The sequence below is a fragment of the Sus scrofa genome, chromosome 3 (assembly GCF_000003025.6).
Source record: "Sus scrofa isolate TJ Tabasco breed Duroc chromosome 3, Sscrofa11.1, whole genome shotgun sequence".
Taxonomy (NCBI): Eukaryota; Metazoa; Chordata; class Mammalia; order Artiodactyla; family Suidae; genus Sus; species Sus scrofa.
In genome coordinates this window covers 109595813-109614459 of record NC_010445.4, presented here as the reverse complement: position 1 = coordinate 109614459, position 18647 = coordinate 109595813, and the positions used below count along the sequence as shown (strand labels likewise).

Sequence of the window (18647 nt, the reverse complement as noted above, 5' to 3'; positions counted from 1 at the left end):
AGGGTATGGATGTTCCCATAACCCCTCTTATTTCTAAAGTCATTTTAGTTGACTGCAGAAAAGACATGTGTCTAAGGGGAAAACAGTTCCTGGGCTGGACATAACTTTGGTTTAGAATTCAAAGCTGTGACTTTACTTCGGGTAGGCTTATTTTTCTCTTCTCAGTCTAAAAAAGCACATTCAGCAACATGAGTGAGCTGAGGAATTTTTGTTTTGACAGCTTTGGGACATCTGAGATATTGTATACAGAGTATTTCTAACCAGCCTCGAAAGACATGTGTCCAAAACATATGTAGGAAAATGACTGATCAAGAGTGAGAGAAATGAGAGAAAATCCTCTTAAAATGAAATATTTTGTCAAGAGCAAACTTAGGTGCAAAACTTCATGTCAGAGGCGACCTCAGATTAACAAGACTTGAATAGATGACTAGGAGAAAGTCCTAGAAATTATGACTCGCAGGGGCTGCGGCAGTGTGGTCAAATAGCTTCATCTTACAGATGAGGAAACTAGGCCCTGAGAGATCAATGATCTGCCCCAGGCCAGGAGCAAAGCCGAAATTCAAACCCAGGCCATCTTCTTGGCAGAGCCCATATCTAACCCCTCAACAGAAGAGGCATGTGCAATGATTCATATTTTCTCAGTATGTGGGCTGCAAAGAATTTCCTCACATGTTACCCCCATCTGTTGCTCCCTTATATCATCACTTTCATTCCTTGGGTCTTTGTCAGCCCAATGGGTTCATGCTGCCCTAAGGGTTGCATCAGTGCAGGGCCCGTACCATCCTGGTGTGGGTAAACGCACATCAGTATAGTTGCTTCACCATAACTGGGAGAACTTCTTTAAAAATAAGATTCTGGGAGTTCCTATCATGGCGCAGCGGAAACGAATCTGACTAGGAAACATGAGGTCTCGGGTTCCATCCCTGGTCTCGCTCAGTGGGTTAAGGATCGGGCATTGCCATGAGCTAGGGTGTAGGTGATAGACGCGGCTTGGATCCACTGCTGCTGTGGCTGTGGTGTAGGCCAGCAGCTGTAGCTCTGATTTGACCCCTAGCCTGGGAAGATCCACATGCCACAGGTGCAGCCCTAAAAAAGGAAAAAAAAAAAAAAAAAAAAAAAAAAGCCCTTCTCACTGTTCTCAGTGGTCCCCGGGGTCCAAGGCCAAGCTTAGCATTCCCTGTCTCCAGAACATCTCCCTTCCTAAGTCCTCTACAGAACTGGCTCTTCCTCTCTGTGTTTCAGGGAGCTTTGAACAAGCCTCTGTTACTGCACCTGCCCTAGAGAAGGCATGTCTGCCTCTTCCTGAAGAGCTCCTTGTATTATTTGTATTTATCATAGCCATTCCTAGAGCAGAACCAGGGATACAGTTGAATGTTTATATCCATCCTCCCATTCTCTGTGGTGTCAGAGAACGCACTAAGGGGGAAACGGTTCAGACAGGTAGGTAGGAATGCAGCAACAACCCTCGGGAAGAGATGGCTAAAAATTGGAACAAGCTTTAGGGAGCCACCTGCCCAGGAATGAGAGCTGAGACCATGTCAACAGGAGAAAGAATACATAGCTAGGAGACCACACAATCCTGAATGATCCTTTCCACATTTGTCTGTTGATCCATCTCTATTTCCATTCCCTCATCTACCTCTCTTTCCCTTTTGTCAATCCCTTTCCCTCTCTGTCTGTGACAATCTTTTTTTTTTTTTTTTTTTTTTTTGTCTTTTGTCTTTTTAGGGCTGCACCTGTGGCATATGGAGGTTTCCAGGCTAGGGGTCTAAGCTGTTGCTGCTGGCCTACACCAGAGCCACAGCCATGTGCGATCTGAGCCTCGTCTGCAACCTACACCACAGCTCACGGCAACGCCAGTTCCTTAACTCACTAAGCGAGGCCAGGGATCAAATCTGCAGCCTCATGTTTCCTAGTCAGATTTGTTTCCGCTGCGCCATGACGGGAACTCCACGTCTGTGACAATCATTTTTAAGTGGATCTCTTTTGACTTGATTTTCTTGCTTTTGTGTCAGTTGGTTAATCATTCTTTTATTACCTTTAAATCTGCCTTGTTTCCTTTCTGCTTCTCCTCAGTCTGCCAGTAACATAGAGATAAACTGTTGGTATTTATTGAGTGGATATATGTGTCTTCATTTTAAAGGCAAGAAACATGATCAGGTGGAGCATTTTAAACAAATCTCTCCTTGAAATACCTAAGTCAACTAAGTTCATTGGTCCCCAGCAGGTCACTGGTCTGCAGGTGACAGACGTACCCTGCTGTTCTTGTATGAGAGCTGGCACTGCCATCCCCTTTGAAACTCAGTCTTTTTGATGAATGCATCCAGAGCCTTGTGCTTATCATGCTGTAGATAAAAACACAGCGGCATGGACTAGGAAAGAACTTGACTTCCCAGCTCAGTGGAGCAAGGCTGGGGCTAGGAAGAGAATACAAAAAGGCCTGGCCTATCAGGGCAGAGGAATTAGTAAGAAAGCTTTCAGCCCTGACAATGGTCAAGGGGGCAGGGAGCTGCTTTTCACTGACTACAGGCTCTTGAGGGCAGAATGGCTGATCACCGCCAGCCACATTAAATATGTAATTTCAGAAATGTGATCAAACCGACTTTCTGCCAGAGCTATGAAGCAAATCCCACAAGGGGCAGGAGGGCGCTTTTGTTTTCCATTTTGATTCTGTAGTAGGTTGATTTTTTTTTTTTTATTTGAGAGAGAGAAAGATTTAATTTACCCAGTCTTTTCAATCAAAGAAATTGATATATTAACAAAACTGGTGATTGTGGTAACATCAGCAGGGGAAGTAATTAAAAAGTCTAATCTTTCTTTGTTTCCAAAAGCACCAGTCCCTAAACTGGATGTATCCCAATGGGCTTGAAAGCAGACAAAGTTTTAATAGAACTTTTATTTAAAATCCAACAATGGCTTTGTTGTGCCCTGATGTTGACCTATTGGGAGTAATCTTTCTTTTCTAGGATTCAATATTCTGGACATTGGAAGACTGGAGGAATGAAGGTTCTGTTAGTTTATTAGGGCTGTCATAACAAAGTACTACAAAATGGGCAGCTTGAAAGAGCAGAAATTTATTCTGTCACAGTTTTAGAGGCCAGAAGTCTGAAATCAAGGTGTAAATAGGGCCGTGCTCTAATGGCTGTGGGGGAGAACCTGTCCCATGCGTTTCCCCTAGCTTTTGGTAGTTGCTGGCAAACTCTGACATTCCTTGGCTTGAAGATGCATTGTTCTAATCTCTGCCTCCATTATTACATGGTGTTCATCCCTGTGTCTGTACCTGTATCTCTGTTTTCTCTTCTTGTAAGGATATCAGATATATTGGATTAGGGCCCACTCTAATCCAGTATGGACCCACCTTAATTGATCTTCAAAGACCCTATTTTTAAATAAGGTCACATTCACAGACACTAGGGGTTAGAGATTCAATATACATCTCTGGTATATTGGACCCATAACAAGGACCAGAGTCTATGGCAGGGGAGGTAAGACTACTCATGCCACCTGGGAGGCCAACATCCATGTTTAGGAAGAAGTGACTTACCCGGCCTACCTGGAAAGTCTCAATTTGAGGATAAGTCTTGGTCCTACAGCAGCCCAGATCTTGGATACCAGATTGGTCATTCAGTGCAAACTCCAGCTTATCCAGGAAATTAAAACCCTCTCCCCAGAGTTAATTTGAACTAATTCTGTGATATGGTAGAAAGAGCACTCAACTTGGAGTCAGAAAATCTGTGTGAAATCTTTTCTAATGCTTACCACCTCCATAACTCGGGAGCATGTACTTAATAAGTATCTTTAGCCCTCAATTTGCATTTATATAAAAATTAAATATAAAATAATTTTCACCCACCACAATTTTATAACAAGTATAAGTGAGAAAAAGGGCTGTGGAAGAGTTTTGCAAGGTACTGTTTTTTTTTTTTTTTTTCCCCAATAAATTAAAATTCTTTTCTACTCCTCATCCAGGTAGAACCTTTGGTTATTTTGTTCTAAATGTTGATCTAATTATCCTATACCCAGAATGGGCACACATGAATTAAATTTGGGCAGGATATCATCTGCTTCTGTGGCTCTAGAACTCAAGGTGATCAAATCCCCCAGGGGCCTCAATTTCTTAGCTACCTGGAGTTACTGGATGAAACAGATTTTTATCTGGATAGGGAGTTAGAGCCCAATCCTTTAGCCAAGCCTATAAATAACTCTTAAGGCATCATAGCTACATGATAAAAGGAAAAAAAAAAAAAAAGACTTTTCTTTAGATGCCTCCCCTCCTTCAAAGCCTTGGGGAAGAATGTACAGCTCTGTTTGCTGCTGATGAAATTAGCCGGCTCCCATCATTCAAGACAAGAGATAAGAAAGAGCTGGAATCTGATACCAAATGCCATTGAAGAGAGTATATTTTACACAACATAAAAGGCCCCAATGTAAATTAGAAGAAATATGGGGAGACTTCAAAAAGGTAGGTCAAACTTTTTCCTCAAGCAGATAATTACTGGCTGGGGTGAGTAAATCTTATTAGCCTCTCTCCACCACCTCGTCTCTTCTCATAAAACACCAGTGAAAAGAAAGACCTACGCAATTTAGGACTGGACAGCTTGTCTGAGAGGGCCGGCCCACTACTGTCTATCATGATGCATATGGCTGGGTTGTGGATGCGACCCTGCCACCTTCCCTTCACTTCTCCCGCAGACACCCCTCCCACCTCCAGAAGGCAGGTGAAGACAGCCAGCCAGGCACCAAGCTCCACCACTCAAGTGCCCACATCAACTTGCTGAATCTTGGTTACTTCTCACTGTCTAAAGAACTATCCCTTCAGGCAGCAATTTTCCAGTTAAATTTCTCTGCCCAAGTTTGAGGCCTTAAAATTAATGAAGTTGTTAACATTTCTCAAAATGTCTTTCACGGCAGTCGAAAGGTGTGGATTTATCACCAGTGAGCCTGTGGCCTCTCTGGGTCATAAAGAGATGTGGCTGAGCAGGGAAAACATCCTTAAGGGGACAGGAGTCTCTGGTCTTCAGTTTGCTCTGCCGTGAGTCTCAGAACTAGCTTTCTTTCAACCTCCGTGCCCCAGAGGCACTCCTTGTGGCAATGGGCTGAGCTGCCTACAGAACTTTTTATGTGGAGAATAAACTCTACGAAGCAGGAGCAAATCTCTCGCATGTGTGTTTTTGTATCACCTCTAGCATCTGGCACTAAACCAGGCACAGAAATGTGGTGGGGACAGGTGGGTCCTTCTAAGTCTCAGCTGAATTAAATATAGGAAGAAGATGACAATGCTCTGAAATTACCACTGCACTCAGTCAAAGAGCCACCAGTCAAGAATCACCTCTTCTCACCCAGACTCAAGAACAGTGACGGTGCTGACTTTGGCAGTCTCACTGAGCATTTGAACAATGTCTGGCCAATGGTTTGGGTTCTACCAAGAAGGGAAACCGTGAGGATTCTAGGCCACAGGGAGCAATGGAAAAGGATCCGGGGAATCCTCCAGATCTACTCCTTTGTCCCGAGGAGCATGCCACCCCACCCTCATTTTATAGATGAGAAAGGTGAGGCCCTGGGAGAGGAATTAGGTATATCAGAGACAAGAAGTGGACATATGGCAGTTTAAATAACCTCCAGTGGTTTTCTCCTTTCTTTTTTTTTTTTGCCATTTCTTGGGTCGCTCCAGCGGCATATGGAGGTTCCCAGGCTAGGGGTTGAATCGGAGCCATTGCCACCGGCCTACGCCAGAGCCACAGCAATGCGGGATCCGAGCCGCGTCTGCAACTTACACCACAGCTCACAGCAACGCGGATCGTTAACCCACCGAGCAAGGGCTGGGATCGAACCCGCAACCGCATGGTTCTTAGTTGGATTCGTTAACCACTGCGCCACGACGGGAACTCCAGTTTTCTTCTTTCAACCTGCAACCTCTTTCTGATGTTTCAGAGAGAACACATGCAATACGCTCTGTGTCATGCAGAAGGCACCTGCTTTTTTTGGACATTTTGCATTTGATAAAATTGTAGAAATACTGAATGACTTTGAGAGAAAATTCAAAAATGTTATCTAAAGACTGGTTCTATCACAAATCTGGTTTTACAAAGCAATAAAAGTATAAAGGACCAGATTTCAATTATTTATGAACACCTGCCTTTATCCTAAGATGACACTCAATGTCTGGCTTAAATAAAATCAAGAAGTAATTCTTATCTGGAATCTTCTGACAACTACTGATCTTCCCCTCCCACAGAAGAGGCTTGTGAGTGGCAGCAAACATCCCAGCAGAGTAAGGTCCTAAATCGCCCTAGGGCTTTTGATGCATTTATTTTTTTAAGTTTGACATGAAAGTACAGCTAATACAAACTAAGACTCACTGCTTTACGGATGAGGGACACTAGCAAGTGGAATCTCTGTTAGGTGCACTTGAAAAAGCTCAGGCCAAAGGGCAGAGATTTAATGGCAAAAATAGGTAAATATGCCCAGAAGGGAACCTAGAACTCAGTGCTTGCTGGGTTCATAAATACTTAATTGAATCAGGCCTGATGAGTGAGTTCCATCTCTGAAGGCCTTCTGCATTCATTTATCAAGTACGAGCCTCTATGACTTTCTTCTGTGTGATGGGATAGGGGGGAGCAACCCAGCATAGTGCCTGCCCTCATGGGCTTCACTCTAGACGGGTTCAAGAGAAGAAAAAAGTCCAAGTCAGATACATCAGCTCTTCTCCACACCTACCCTTTCCTCTGCAGAGGCCCAGCTCCTGTGAGCTATTAGGATGAATGCAGAGGATAAGGAATGCCACATCTCGTAAACATGGCCTTAGCCAAGCAGTTCGAGGAGGTAGCTCTCTGGGATGAAAAGTGAATGTAAGGGAAGAATTCTGGTTTTACACTTAGAAAACCCACTCTGTGTCTGTAAAAATTGGATGGGACCTGGCCTCCTTACCTCTGAGGTTGTTGCAGAATGAATGAAATGAGCTAAAATAATATCTAAGAACAATCTGAGTACTTTTAAGGAGGTACCTAAATGTAAGGGAATCGCTTGAAGGGCCCCAGAAGACCTGCAACCATCATAACAATCTTCTCTCAAGAGGTTCCATCTCTCAAGAGATCAGAAATTCTCATGAGTTAGAACCCTGTATCCAGAAAGCCACAGTCAAAATTCGAATAAGCATTACATCTAATGATTGGTAAGGAGATGTCAGGAATACTACACTCATAAAGGCTGGGGGATGAGCTATGGCAGCAACAAAGCCCTTTGTTTCCTCCAGGGTACACAGTGCTGCGGTCAGTCTGAAGAGGCCAGTCCTGGGGTGAATGGTCTTGTGAAGTTGGGTCTCAATGAAAGACTACAAGGATGGAAAGCCTTCTCTGACAAGGCAGACACCAAGAAATGAAACTCACAGTTTCTTTAATCATGAGATGATGAGTGCACATCACAAATAACTGTAAAATATACTTACCATATCGGCTGCGATGAGACAGGAAAGGGAAGGAATCTTTCATTATCCAGGTCAGATTCCATGCAAAAGAATCAGGAGGAAGGGAAGGTAGGTTTGTCGGTGACTCCAAGGAGATGTGACCTGAACATAAAAAACAAAGAGAATACTGATCTTTGTGCTTGGGATGTGTCTTCAGCTGTCATTCATATTGCTTATAAAAGAAAATTCATAAGAGGCTTTCATGATATCAATTGGAAAGTGAGGGGGAAAAAGACCAAGCCACTAGTAGATTGAATTGACCTCAGGACCTCAATGTACATTTTCTACCAAGGGCAGCCAGATCTGAAAAGTCTGAATCTTGTGACAAAGGCCATGCCAAAGATTTCTGGAAGATGAGGCTAGGCTGCGTAACAGCTTGTTCTAATAGCTCTATCCAAAGTCTATTCTGCCTATGAGAACTTGTGCAACTTTACAAAGAACTTTAATTCATCTCATCCAAATAATGCACCAGTCTACAATATGTTCAGACTTGTAATTTCATCTAATGTTGTTTGCTAGGCTTATTGCCTTATCAATGAAAGGGTTGAAACTGCACTCAGAAGTTATGAGTTTTTGACAATTATGTTATTTTCAGGAAAAAAAAAAAAAGCCAGGTGATGAGTTTTCCCATAGTCAAAGGTCCAGGGAACCACAAATGATTAATCTTTCTGATATGCATGAGAGAAAGAAGGGTTGAGAGAAAAGGAGCGAAAGTATTATTCCTTTGCTTAACAGTACCTCAAGTGGGTTTCATGTGGTGAAAAATAATCATAATATATCCACAAACTAAATAAACACAAGGCTGCATGCTCTTATACAGTTCTTTCCAGAAACACCCAACTCGAGCAGTATTTGCTAATGCTTTATGGCAGGCAAGGCTTTTTCTGCTAAAGAAGTAAGTGTTTGAGTTTCAGTTCTGATTAGGAGGTAGATTAGCAGCAAGACTGAGGGTAGGAAGGAGGCAAAGAAGGGACCAGAATTTCTTTTGCAGCCTCCATGGGTCAGAGATTATGCTGGGCTCTTAACCCATGTAATTTCACAGTGCCTCTCTGAGATAAGCATTATCATCTCTGTTTTACATATGCAAGAACTGAGGCTAAGAGGGGCAAATGATGGAATCAGGAACTGAAGCCAGGTTTACCTGGCCTCAAGAGACCATGCTCCACCATGAGTGGGCTGGTTTTCTGCTCTACCAGTAACTGCTAAACCACCTGGAGTGATCTGATGAAAAGGAGGAGGAGTAAGAAGAAAAGGAAGCAACAACAGCAGAAGCATTTTTCAGCCTCTGTAGATTCCTCCACATCACCTCCAGCATGCACTCCTCCAGGCCCTATTCTGCCTTCAACCCTCTTCACACATTTTAAGGAAACAACTGGGTATATCTGGTGGCAGTTGGTTTCTAGACCTCACCACTGTTTCATTAACAGGTGCTGCCCTTGGGGAAAGCCCACGTGTCCCTGCGAGTAGAACAGAATGGGCATTCTATGTCCTCCTTCCTAAAGGAAACATGCTGCTTTCCAAAGACTGGAGTTGGAGGTGCTGGGTTCTGAGCATCTAGAAAGAATATTTGACTTTATCCCATATCTAATCTCAAGAGATAGTAATTGAATTGGTTAGTACCCAGATACCTCTTTTGTAGCATTTCTACAAAAAGGCCCAGAGGAATGACTGAAAGGGGTCTGAAGTTACGCTAGTAAATTTCATATAGAAGCCATCTCATTTCACCTTCACATCAATTCTGTTTTATAAACGAGCAATGTGGCTGAGAGAATTGTGGTCCAAGACCACACTAGGTCTATTTAGGCGCAGGCCTGAGTTTATCAGACTTATAAAGAACTAATAATATGAACTAAGCACATATGGACCAGGTATGATGTTAACTGCTTTAAATGTGTGATTACATACACTTCTTACAACAACCTTGTGAATATGTACATTATTGGTCCTTATTTTCAGCCCAGGAAAACCCAGGCTGAGAGAGGTTAGATACTCTGACTGTGGCCACATGGGCCGCAGGTAAGAGGGCAGAGTCACAGACCAGGCTGGCCTGACGCTACTGCTCATGCTCCTTGCACCACCCTTCATGGACCCCCACAAACTTCTGCATGCTAATTTTCCCTTCAGCATCCACACAGGTCAATGGCTAAGAGCAGAGTGAGAATGTGCACCAGAACGAGGCAACAGCATGGGAGGTGTGAGAAAGCTTTGACAACCAACTACTTGCAATTACCCCCATGTGAATAAAAATTGGCATCTCTATGTCTGTGTCATCAGCATAGCTCAAATTTTAAGTAATTTTTAAGCAACAGGAAGATCAAATCTAGGCAATATTTACCTGTTTCAGAATGATGCAATTTTTTTAATCATACAGTTTGGGAATGGGATTAACTTCTTCCTGGATTTGAAGAACCAAGTGGATAGGGCTAGACTTCAGGAAGCACTTAAGAATCTGTGAGTGAGCACAGAACGGCAGATGGCTTTTAATATGGATAAAGGCCAGGTTATATATTCAAAGATAAAAACAAATCTGAAATCACTCAAAGGAAGGGCTTTGAGGGCTGAATCATGGCCTAATAAGGAGTTATGAGTGTCACTGTGGGTCATCCCTAAAGACATAAGCTTAAAGCATTTTATATCCAAAACTGCCAGTAAATAGTTGTGCATCTTCAAAGTTAAATACTGGGGAGAAAGTAAGCATTTTTACCCCGCCTTTACAGGAACTGCTAGAAATCTGCCAGTAGGCGGGGTTCACATGGTCCCCCAGAGAGAGATGGATAGTAATTTGCTGGACAGACCTAATGGGGCAGCCAACCAAAAGGAGGGCCTCGTCACCTGAAAAGACAAAAGACCAAGAAAAACAGAGTCTACATGAATGAGCTCGTTGGCCAAAATCAGAAGCACTGACACAGAAGTGCATTCTACTTAAAGTTAATACAATGTGTATAAATTTAGAATATAAAGAAAGAACTGCATTTACGTACAGAAAAGAGGCTCTCTGTTCCCTTCACACTCCCTGCACCCCTCCATCCTAACCTCTTCTAGGAATAGGGGTTGCCAGCATAGAGAAAATCTATGCCATAAGAAGCAACCCACTTAAGCAATAGAAAACCTTGGCTTTTTGGTGCTTCCCTCTGAAAATGTGAAGCTCCAGACTGAAAGGGCTCTCACCAGCACAGACTTATGGGGTGAAGGTGTGACTTAAGACTTGTTGGCTCGAGTAGAGTTGGACTCTGGAGGTGGAAAGGAAAGGAGAGGGGAAAGTAGGAGCAAGGGCCTTCGGGTGCCCAAGTGATGCCCAAGGCTACCTGAGGGGAAAAGTATAGAAATGCACTCTGGACTGAGGGCATTACTGACTGGCTACAGCTGAGACTATTTCAGGGTTTTTAATTATTGGTGGGGGTGTGATATCCTGAGCACCGTCCAGGTATCACAAGGCATCTAGGCAGAGCGAAACCCCCAACTCTTGACGCCACTCTTTTCCCCTGGGCACATGCCCCTCGTATCTTCAGCTTAGGGTTCATCACTACAGCAATTCCACATAATAGTTCCCTGGCAAACAACTGCAACTCATTTGTTTCTTTCCTCCTTCACTGTCCTGAACAGCTAAATGTGAACGTAAGAGAGAAGCGGAGCTGAAGAGGAGGAAGAGTACACCAGATACTGATAAGTCTCACTTGTCAGGGCCATGGACCTCAAGAGTTTCCTCAGGACTGCCCAGGAATCCTGCTCAATTCAGCCTCCCTCTCTCTAGCCCCACTACTCAGGCTTCCAATCCCCTACTCCCATTCCCCTACATTCTCAGCTAGTGAACTTGTTTCTTATTTCATGGAGAAAAGAGAAGCAAAATCTACCAACTTACAGGTATCAGTATTTATATACACGACTTTCTCTCCTGTTATAACAGATATGCTGTCTACACTCCTCAGCAGTGGCTGTCTCTCCTCTTAGGTGCTCATGTCACCACTCCCCCCAAAAATCCGCTATTGAGATAGTCTGCCATTTCTCCTCCATCAATAATTTCCCTCTTCAGAGTTCCTGTTGTGGCTCAGCAGTAGCAAAGCAAACTAGTATCCATGAGGACATGGGTTTGATCCCTGGCTCCCCTCAGTGGGTTAAGGATCTGGTGTTGCTGAGCTGTGGTACTGATAGCAGACGCAGCTCAGATCTGGTGTTGCTATGGCTGTGGTGCAGGCTGGCAGCTGCAGCTCCAATTTGACCCCTAGCATAGGAACTTCCATATGCTGCAGGTGTGGCCCTAAAGTAAATAAATAAATAATTAATTTTAAAAAATAATTTAAGGGGTTCCCGTCCTGGTGCAGTGGAAACAAATCCAACTAGGAACCATAAGGTTGCAGGTTCAATCCCTGGCCTCGCTCAGTGGGTTAAGGATCTAGTGTTGCCATGAGCTGTGGTGTAGGTCACAGATGCTGCTCAGATCCCTCATTGCTGTGGCTGTGGCATAGGCTGGTGGCTACAGCTCTGATTATACCCCTAGCCTGGGAACCTCCACATGCTGCAGGTGCAGCCCTAAAAAGACAAAATAATAATAATTTTAAAAAATTTCCCTCCTCTATGAAGTCAATCTCATCTGTAGCAAACATATATCATCTAAAAAAAAGAAAAAGAAAAAGAAAAAATTTCCTTGACTGTCACACTCTTCTTCAGCCATCATCCCTTCACAGCTAAAGATTTATCTATGTTTCGGTTTCCACTTTTCACTTCTTATTTTCTCTTAAACTCAATAAAATCAGGATTGTTTCCACTACTTAGGGTCAAGGTCACTAAAGACCCCACACTGCAGCTACAATGAGTAAGTCTTGGTCCTTATCTTACTAGACCTCTCAGCATCATTAGACCCTGCTGGTCCTCCCCGCTTCTTGGATTCTTCACATCTCAGTGAACCTTGGCTGCCATAGTCCTGGTCTCCCACTTCAGTGGCAGGTCCTCTCTACTCTTCCTTGCCAGATGCCCACCCCCACCGCCCCCCATTTTCTGGGCTGTACAAAAGAAACATTCTCCACTTCCCAGCAGTAACTGCCTAGGAGATTTCACTGCTGAATCTTGTATTTCATCATGGTAGTTTTAACCAGCTGAAAATGATCAATGACCATGAGTTTCAAGTGACCCCAGGACACAAGGCCCTTCCTGGACTTCACTAAAGACTCTCAACCAATGAACAAGGACTTGTTTTAACCAAGCACGTACAGACTTATGAATTCATTCTCTCCTATCCGAAGTGCTGATTTTCAATTCTGAATTGGCATGACCACCGTGAACCCTTTTCCTAAGGCTTTAAAAACTCTGACTTTTATTCTTTAGAGAACTACTCAGTGACTTTCTTGCCTTACATGTAAATAAGCTCAGCTTTTTTTCTTTTTTTAAAACTTGATGGGGCAGGAGGTGTCCTCTCTTTTATTATTTGACAGTTGTTAAAAGTTGGAGACTTGGGACGTTTCTCATCTCCATCCAAACTCACTCCTAAAAGTGATCTCATCAAGTTTCATAGCTTTAAATATAATCTATATCCTAATACTACTAAATTTATATCTCTAGGACCACCTCTCCCTGGAAGAGGGGAATATATCCAATCACCAGTCTGATAGTTGCACTTTATTCCCTGCTAAGTATCACAGACTGAACACATGCAAAAATAAACACTCAAGGAGTTCCCGTCATGGCCCAGTGGTTAACGAATCCAACTAGGAAACATGAGGATTGTGGGTTCGATCCCTGGCCTTGCTCAGTGGGTTAAGGATCCAGCGTTGCCTTGAGCTGTGGTGTAGGTTACAGACGCAGCTCAGATCCTGAGTTGCTGTGGCTCTGGTGTAGGTGGGCGGCTACAGCTCCAATTCGACCCCTAGCCTCCATATGCCGCGGGAGCAGCCCAAGAAATAGCAAAAAGACAAAAAATAAAAATAAAAAAAATAAACACTGATGCCCCTCCACCTAAATCCAAAGTGTACCTTATTTTATTTTAGAAAATGATGACAAAACTCTTGGGTTACCTGGACCAAAGCAAAGGAAGAATCTTGACTTCTTTTTCCTATATACCACATCAAATCATCAACCAATCGCAACAGCTCTATCTGCATTTTGCCCCTCTCTTCTCTCCCCGCATCACCTCTCACCCTGACAACTGCTTATAAGCTCCCAGCTGGTCCCCTGCTTGCACTATTTGCTCACCTTCAGTGTGCTCTCCACTCAGCAGGTAGCTTGACACTTCAGCCCTGAAATAGTGTTTATATTTCTTGCCATGGCCTAACCCTTTAAGGCACCACATGACCTGGCCCCTGGTTCTCTCTCTAACTTCATTTCCAACCATTTTTCCCTTTTGCTCATGGAGCTCCAGCCCCACAGGCTTCCTTGCTATTCTTAAACTTGCCAAACACTCGCACCTCAGGGCCTCAGCCTAGGAAGCTCCTCTCCCCCAGAGCCAAGGAAGAATGGGCATTCCTTCTCTCCATCCAGGTCTCTGCCCAAGTGTCACCTCCTCAGAGAAAGCTTCCCGCTCAGCCTGAAGCACATCTCATTAACCACTCTCTATCCCCTTGCCCTGCATTTCTTATTTCTTATATTTATATTCATTTGTTTATTGTGTTTCTCCTATATTAGTTACTGCTATGTCCCTATGCCTAGCACATAATAGGAACTCAATGAATATTTGTCAAACGAAGGAAACTGGAGCCCTTGCAAAAATTATTTGCTCTGGTACTTTTCAGCTATTTAACTCCAGCTAATCACATACTCCATGAAACCTCAATGTCCCCAAAATGATGATTAAAAAAAGGAATAAGGGATTCTTTACTAACTCTCAGGGTTTTGTTAAGGGCCAGATGAAATAATGCACACATGATATCAGTCATGACATTCTTGAAGTTTTATGCTTCTATTTCTGTTTCAGAATCTGAAATGAATGGGTGTCTTGGCCTTTCCTATCTGAGGATCTAGGATAAAATGTCCAAAAATCAAAAGTGCTTCTAAAGAGCTGCTTCTCGGAGTTCCTGTTGTAGCCCAGTGGTTAACGAAACTGACTAGCATCCATGAGGATGTGGGTCTGATCTCTGGCCTCACTCAGTGGGTTAAGGATCTGGCATTGCTGTGAGCTGTGGTGCAAGTCGCAGACGAGGCTCAGATCCCTTGTTGCTGTGGCTGTGGCATAGGTGGTAGCTAGAGCTCCGGTTGGGTGCCTAGCCTGGGAACCTCCATGTGCCGAGGGTGCAGCCCTAAAAGACAAAGAGACAAAAAGATAAAATAAAATAAAAGAGCTGCTTCTTTATTGTTATGCACTAGCTAATTATTAACTGCCAATTGTCCACAACCTTCACTACTCCAATTTCAGCCAACTGGCAATGTCTCTAGTTCCAGTGTTTATTTTTACATGTCTCACTGTGAGTCTATTTATTTCTAAGTCAATGTACATAATATAGTAAGTATATCATAATTGCATCAGTATAAATAATAAAGACCTATGTGTGTGTGATGGTTATTTACATGAATGCCCTGGGTTCACTAGCAAGCATGTTTTACAAACCTCCATCAATAAAATGCAAAAATACTCTCTTCTAAACACTCTTTGGAACTGCTCCTGCTTTGCCTTGTACACATTTTACTTATTTATTTTCCTCTCAACAATAAAACAATCCGTGACAGCCGGCTAGTTTCTCCCCCTTATTTGAAAACACACTTAATAATGCATTCTTTTACAATGATTTTGTGTCACACAAAGCAAAGCTCAATGTGGCCAAATAAATAGCCATCCAGATGTCAAACGGTGGTGAGCAGGCGCAGCAAGACCCGGTGACCAGGGGCAGCCTCCCGTCTGGGATCGGCAGCCTAGGGAATGGGTTTCAGTATTCAGGGGCTGAGCCCACACCTGTGCAGCCAAAGAGACCTCAGCGAATTTACATGACTATTGGAGTCGGTGGTGATGCTGGAGGTGCGGCAGGTAGTGCATTTAGTCTGAAAAACAGAGATCTGATTTTCAGAGAGGAGAGGGAGAATTAGCAGATGTGTCCTTTGTCCTAAACACAGAGACTTCCCCACACCTTCCCCAGGCCTGGAAAATGAGGGGGCTGAACCAGCTGTTCACTGAGCTCCTCTCTGGTTCACACAGTCAATCCTCCGGAGTCTGCTTTCACATTTCCTTCCAGCTGGCTCATTCAGAGAGAAGCTATTAGTGTCAGGGCGGAATGTGAATGGAACTAAAAAGGCCCCCACTCCACCTCACCTTTCTCTAAACTCCATTCTGGCCCCGTCAGGAAGGTTCGTGCTCTTTCTTAGTAACTCAAGTCCTGAAGCAAAGATTATTATTTCTCATAATGTTCTCTTGTAACATTGAAAGGCATAGTTTCAACACATGTTTCTTGCCTCTCCCCAATCCCAGAAGGACTCATGTATAACTACTGAGTTCATTCAGAGGTGAACCCCATCTGTCAGTCAATAAAAGCAGGCATTCCTTCCCCAGGCAAGGCATTAAGGAATATTGAGGGCAACACAAAGGAAATTGTCAGCTCTTGGGAAGTTGGTTACTTGCTGGGTATACTAGATCCACACCAAAAAGGAAATAAAGGGATTGTTGCAGAAATGGCTAAAATGTGTTAATTTGAAGCCATCACACTTTGGCCTCTACTTGCTTTTTCATCCTTATTTCTCACTCAAAACCATTTAACATTCTAGGGTCTTCATTACACAAAACCCTCCAAACTTCTGCCCGAGCTGATCTCTGCCTAGAATGTCCTCCTTAACCTGTTAAAAGCCCAAACGAAATCCCTCCTTTTCCAAAGTTCCCCATCTTTCCTGAGCTGGAGCATGATTAAAGTAGTTGAGTCGTGATTCAGAGGAACCCAAAGCAAAAATCTGACTGGACTTCCTTGCCTTCTCAACAACCACGGCTTATTGCCACTTAGGACAGTGCCATTTAGGCCATTTATCAAATATGTTCAAACTACCTTGGTTGTTTATGACAAAACTAGTATAATAGTTTTGTAATTTCTTTCACAAATCTCAAGCTTACAGATTTTGAAGAAATTAGGAAAAACTTTTCATGGAGGCTGTTGTTCTGTCTCATGTAGGTCATATTTCCCAAGGTCAAGGTCAGGGCAAGATCAGGCACAAGGACCCCCTATACCATACCCTGATATCATGTCTATGCAGGCCACCAGTGATTCATAATTCATGGGCAAGGCCATATAATTAAGGAAATGTGACATTCAATGCTACCCCTTTAGAATTTGTATCACAATTTGCTACATTTTGACCTATCTAGAGGTTACCTCAGAAAGGTCCTAAGAAGGAGCTCCTGATTGGCCTATGAACCCTGCAGTGTCTCCTCTTGCCCTGGAATCTCTCCTTCAGATGTGCTTGGTTACTGGTCCTACTTACCTAGCCCAGGTGGGCTCACCAGCTTTTGGTAGTAGAGGAGGACTAACTGGCATTTGTACTAATCCAAGAGAGCAATAGAGAGGGTACTACATTCCAGGTGGCCTGATGCTTCTCTCTCTCTCTCCCTCTCCCTCTCCCTCTCCCTCTCCCTCTCCCTCTCCCTCTCTCTCTCTCTCCCTCTCCCTCTCCTTCTCTCTCTCTCTCTCACACACACACACACACACACACACACACACACACACACACACACACACCCCAGGTCCTGAGTGCTTCCATTAGCAGGGCAACATGACTCTCTATTCTGGGTCCATTTCTGCGGCTTGCTTGTACTCTACTCTTTATGAAATTTACTCCACTGTGATCTCAAGCCTATCTTCTCCTAAAATATGTTGACTAGAATAATAATCAAAAGGAAGACTTTGAACTGCCACCAGGCCTTTCATCTTGTGATCTCAGAGAGCTTTACCAGGCACTAAATAATTAATGTGCCGCAAGTGGCACAAAGACCAGGCAGCCTAGGGAACCATCCCTCAAAGAAGGACTCTTTTCTTTCCAAGTGAAGGAGCGCCTATGGGGACAACTGCCAACCAGTAGAGCCAGTACCTCTGAGTAAACGGAACAAGAAGCTACAAACTATACAGAAACAACTAGTCTTCTTTTGACCTGATGTTTCTAGTTGTGAAGTGACAGCTACAAGGGTGACCCCTGGGGAAGGCATGACCCACTTCCATTAGAAGATATGACCTCCAGCATGGAAGAGTGGATCTTAACTATTGACACAACAGCTGTAGTTTATGACTTACTGATGTGTTTCGGAGCCATTCACTCATAATTCTTACAATAGTCCTATCAGTTAACCCCTTTTGCAGATGAGAAGACTGAAGCTCAGAAAGCACAACTGCCCTACCCAAGGTCACATAGCTAGTGAGAATCAGGATAGGACATTCAAGTGAAGACCCCTGATATATGAACCAACCAGAAATGCCACTCTTCAACAGAGACCTCTTAGAGATGATGTTCTTTGCCCTGGAGAACAGGGACATTCTGCTAAATACAGCAGAAAAATTGATCAGATTGCAGAATCCTAAAGCATTCTGCTAACTGAGGATGCAGAATCCCTTCAGGTCAACTAGGAATGTGACTTAGAAACATATACCTTCAGTCAGGACAGCTAGTTCTCCAGGGCCTCAAGTTCAGCTGGCACTGTTTCCATGGCAACCACTAGGTCTGATGTGTGACCTTGAAATGGGGCCCTGGCTGGTCCAGGGAAACATTTGGGATGGGGCGATGAGGAAGGGACGAATACTTTCTAACTTCCAGCCCTTTCAGTCCTTCTTTATCTACTTGTCACTCCTTTCATTCCAGGAAAAAAAAAAAGTCTATCCTCTAGGAAACCACACTTTAAGTATTACTTTGCCTAGAAGAACATATCCAGAGTCCATGGCTGGACATATTTCCAGAGTCTAGAAGCAGAAGCAGAAGCAGAAGGCTCTAATAGGCAAGTGTGTTAGATGGAGACCTGGGTTCCTGGGAACAGTGATGTTACTGTGCCTGCCTGGGTTGGCTATCTAACATTTTTGAAGGTTTGCTTCTATGCATATAAAATTGAACTCATCATGCCTTCCCATCTAACTTTAGGGATACTCTGAGAATTAATTAGACAGTATATACAAATCCCTCAGGCTCTTTTGAAGAAAGCTACATTAGAAATCCTGGTACTGTTACCAAGGGGCACTATCTTGATGATACATTTCAAAATATTCTTCACCTGTATTACTAAAATAAACTCAGCTTGCATTAAAAT

The 18647-nt window shown here is 43.6% G+C and overlaps 1 protein-coding gene across 1 annotated transcript in view; it reads right to left on the bottom strand.

Annotated features, from left to right (window-relative positions):
- Positions 1-18647, bottom strand: part of ALK (ALK receptor tyrosine kinase) — a 694610-nt gene that overhangs the window by 491296 nt on the left and 184667 nt on the right. Inside the window, exon 2 of the mRNA XM_021087669.1 lies at positions 7445-7564. Within this exon, the coding sequence (XP_020943328.1) occupies positions 7445-7564 (120 nt within the window). The remainder of the gene's footprint in view (positions 1-7444; positions 7565-18647) is intronic.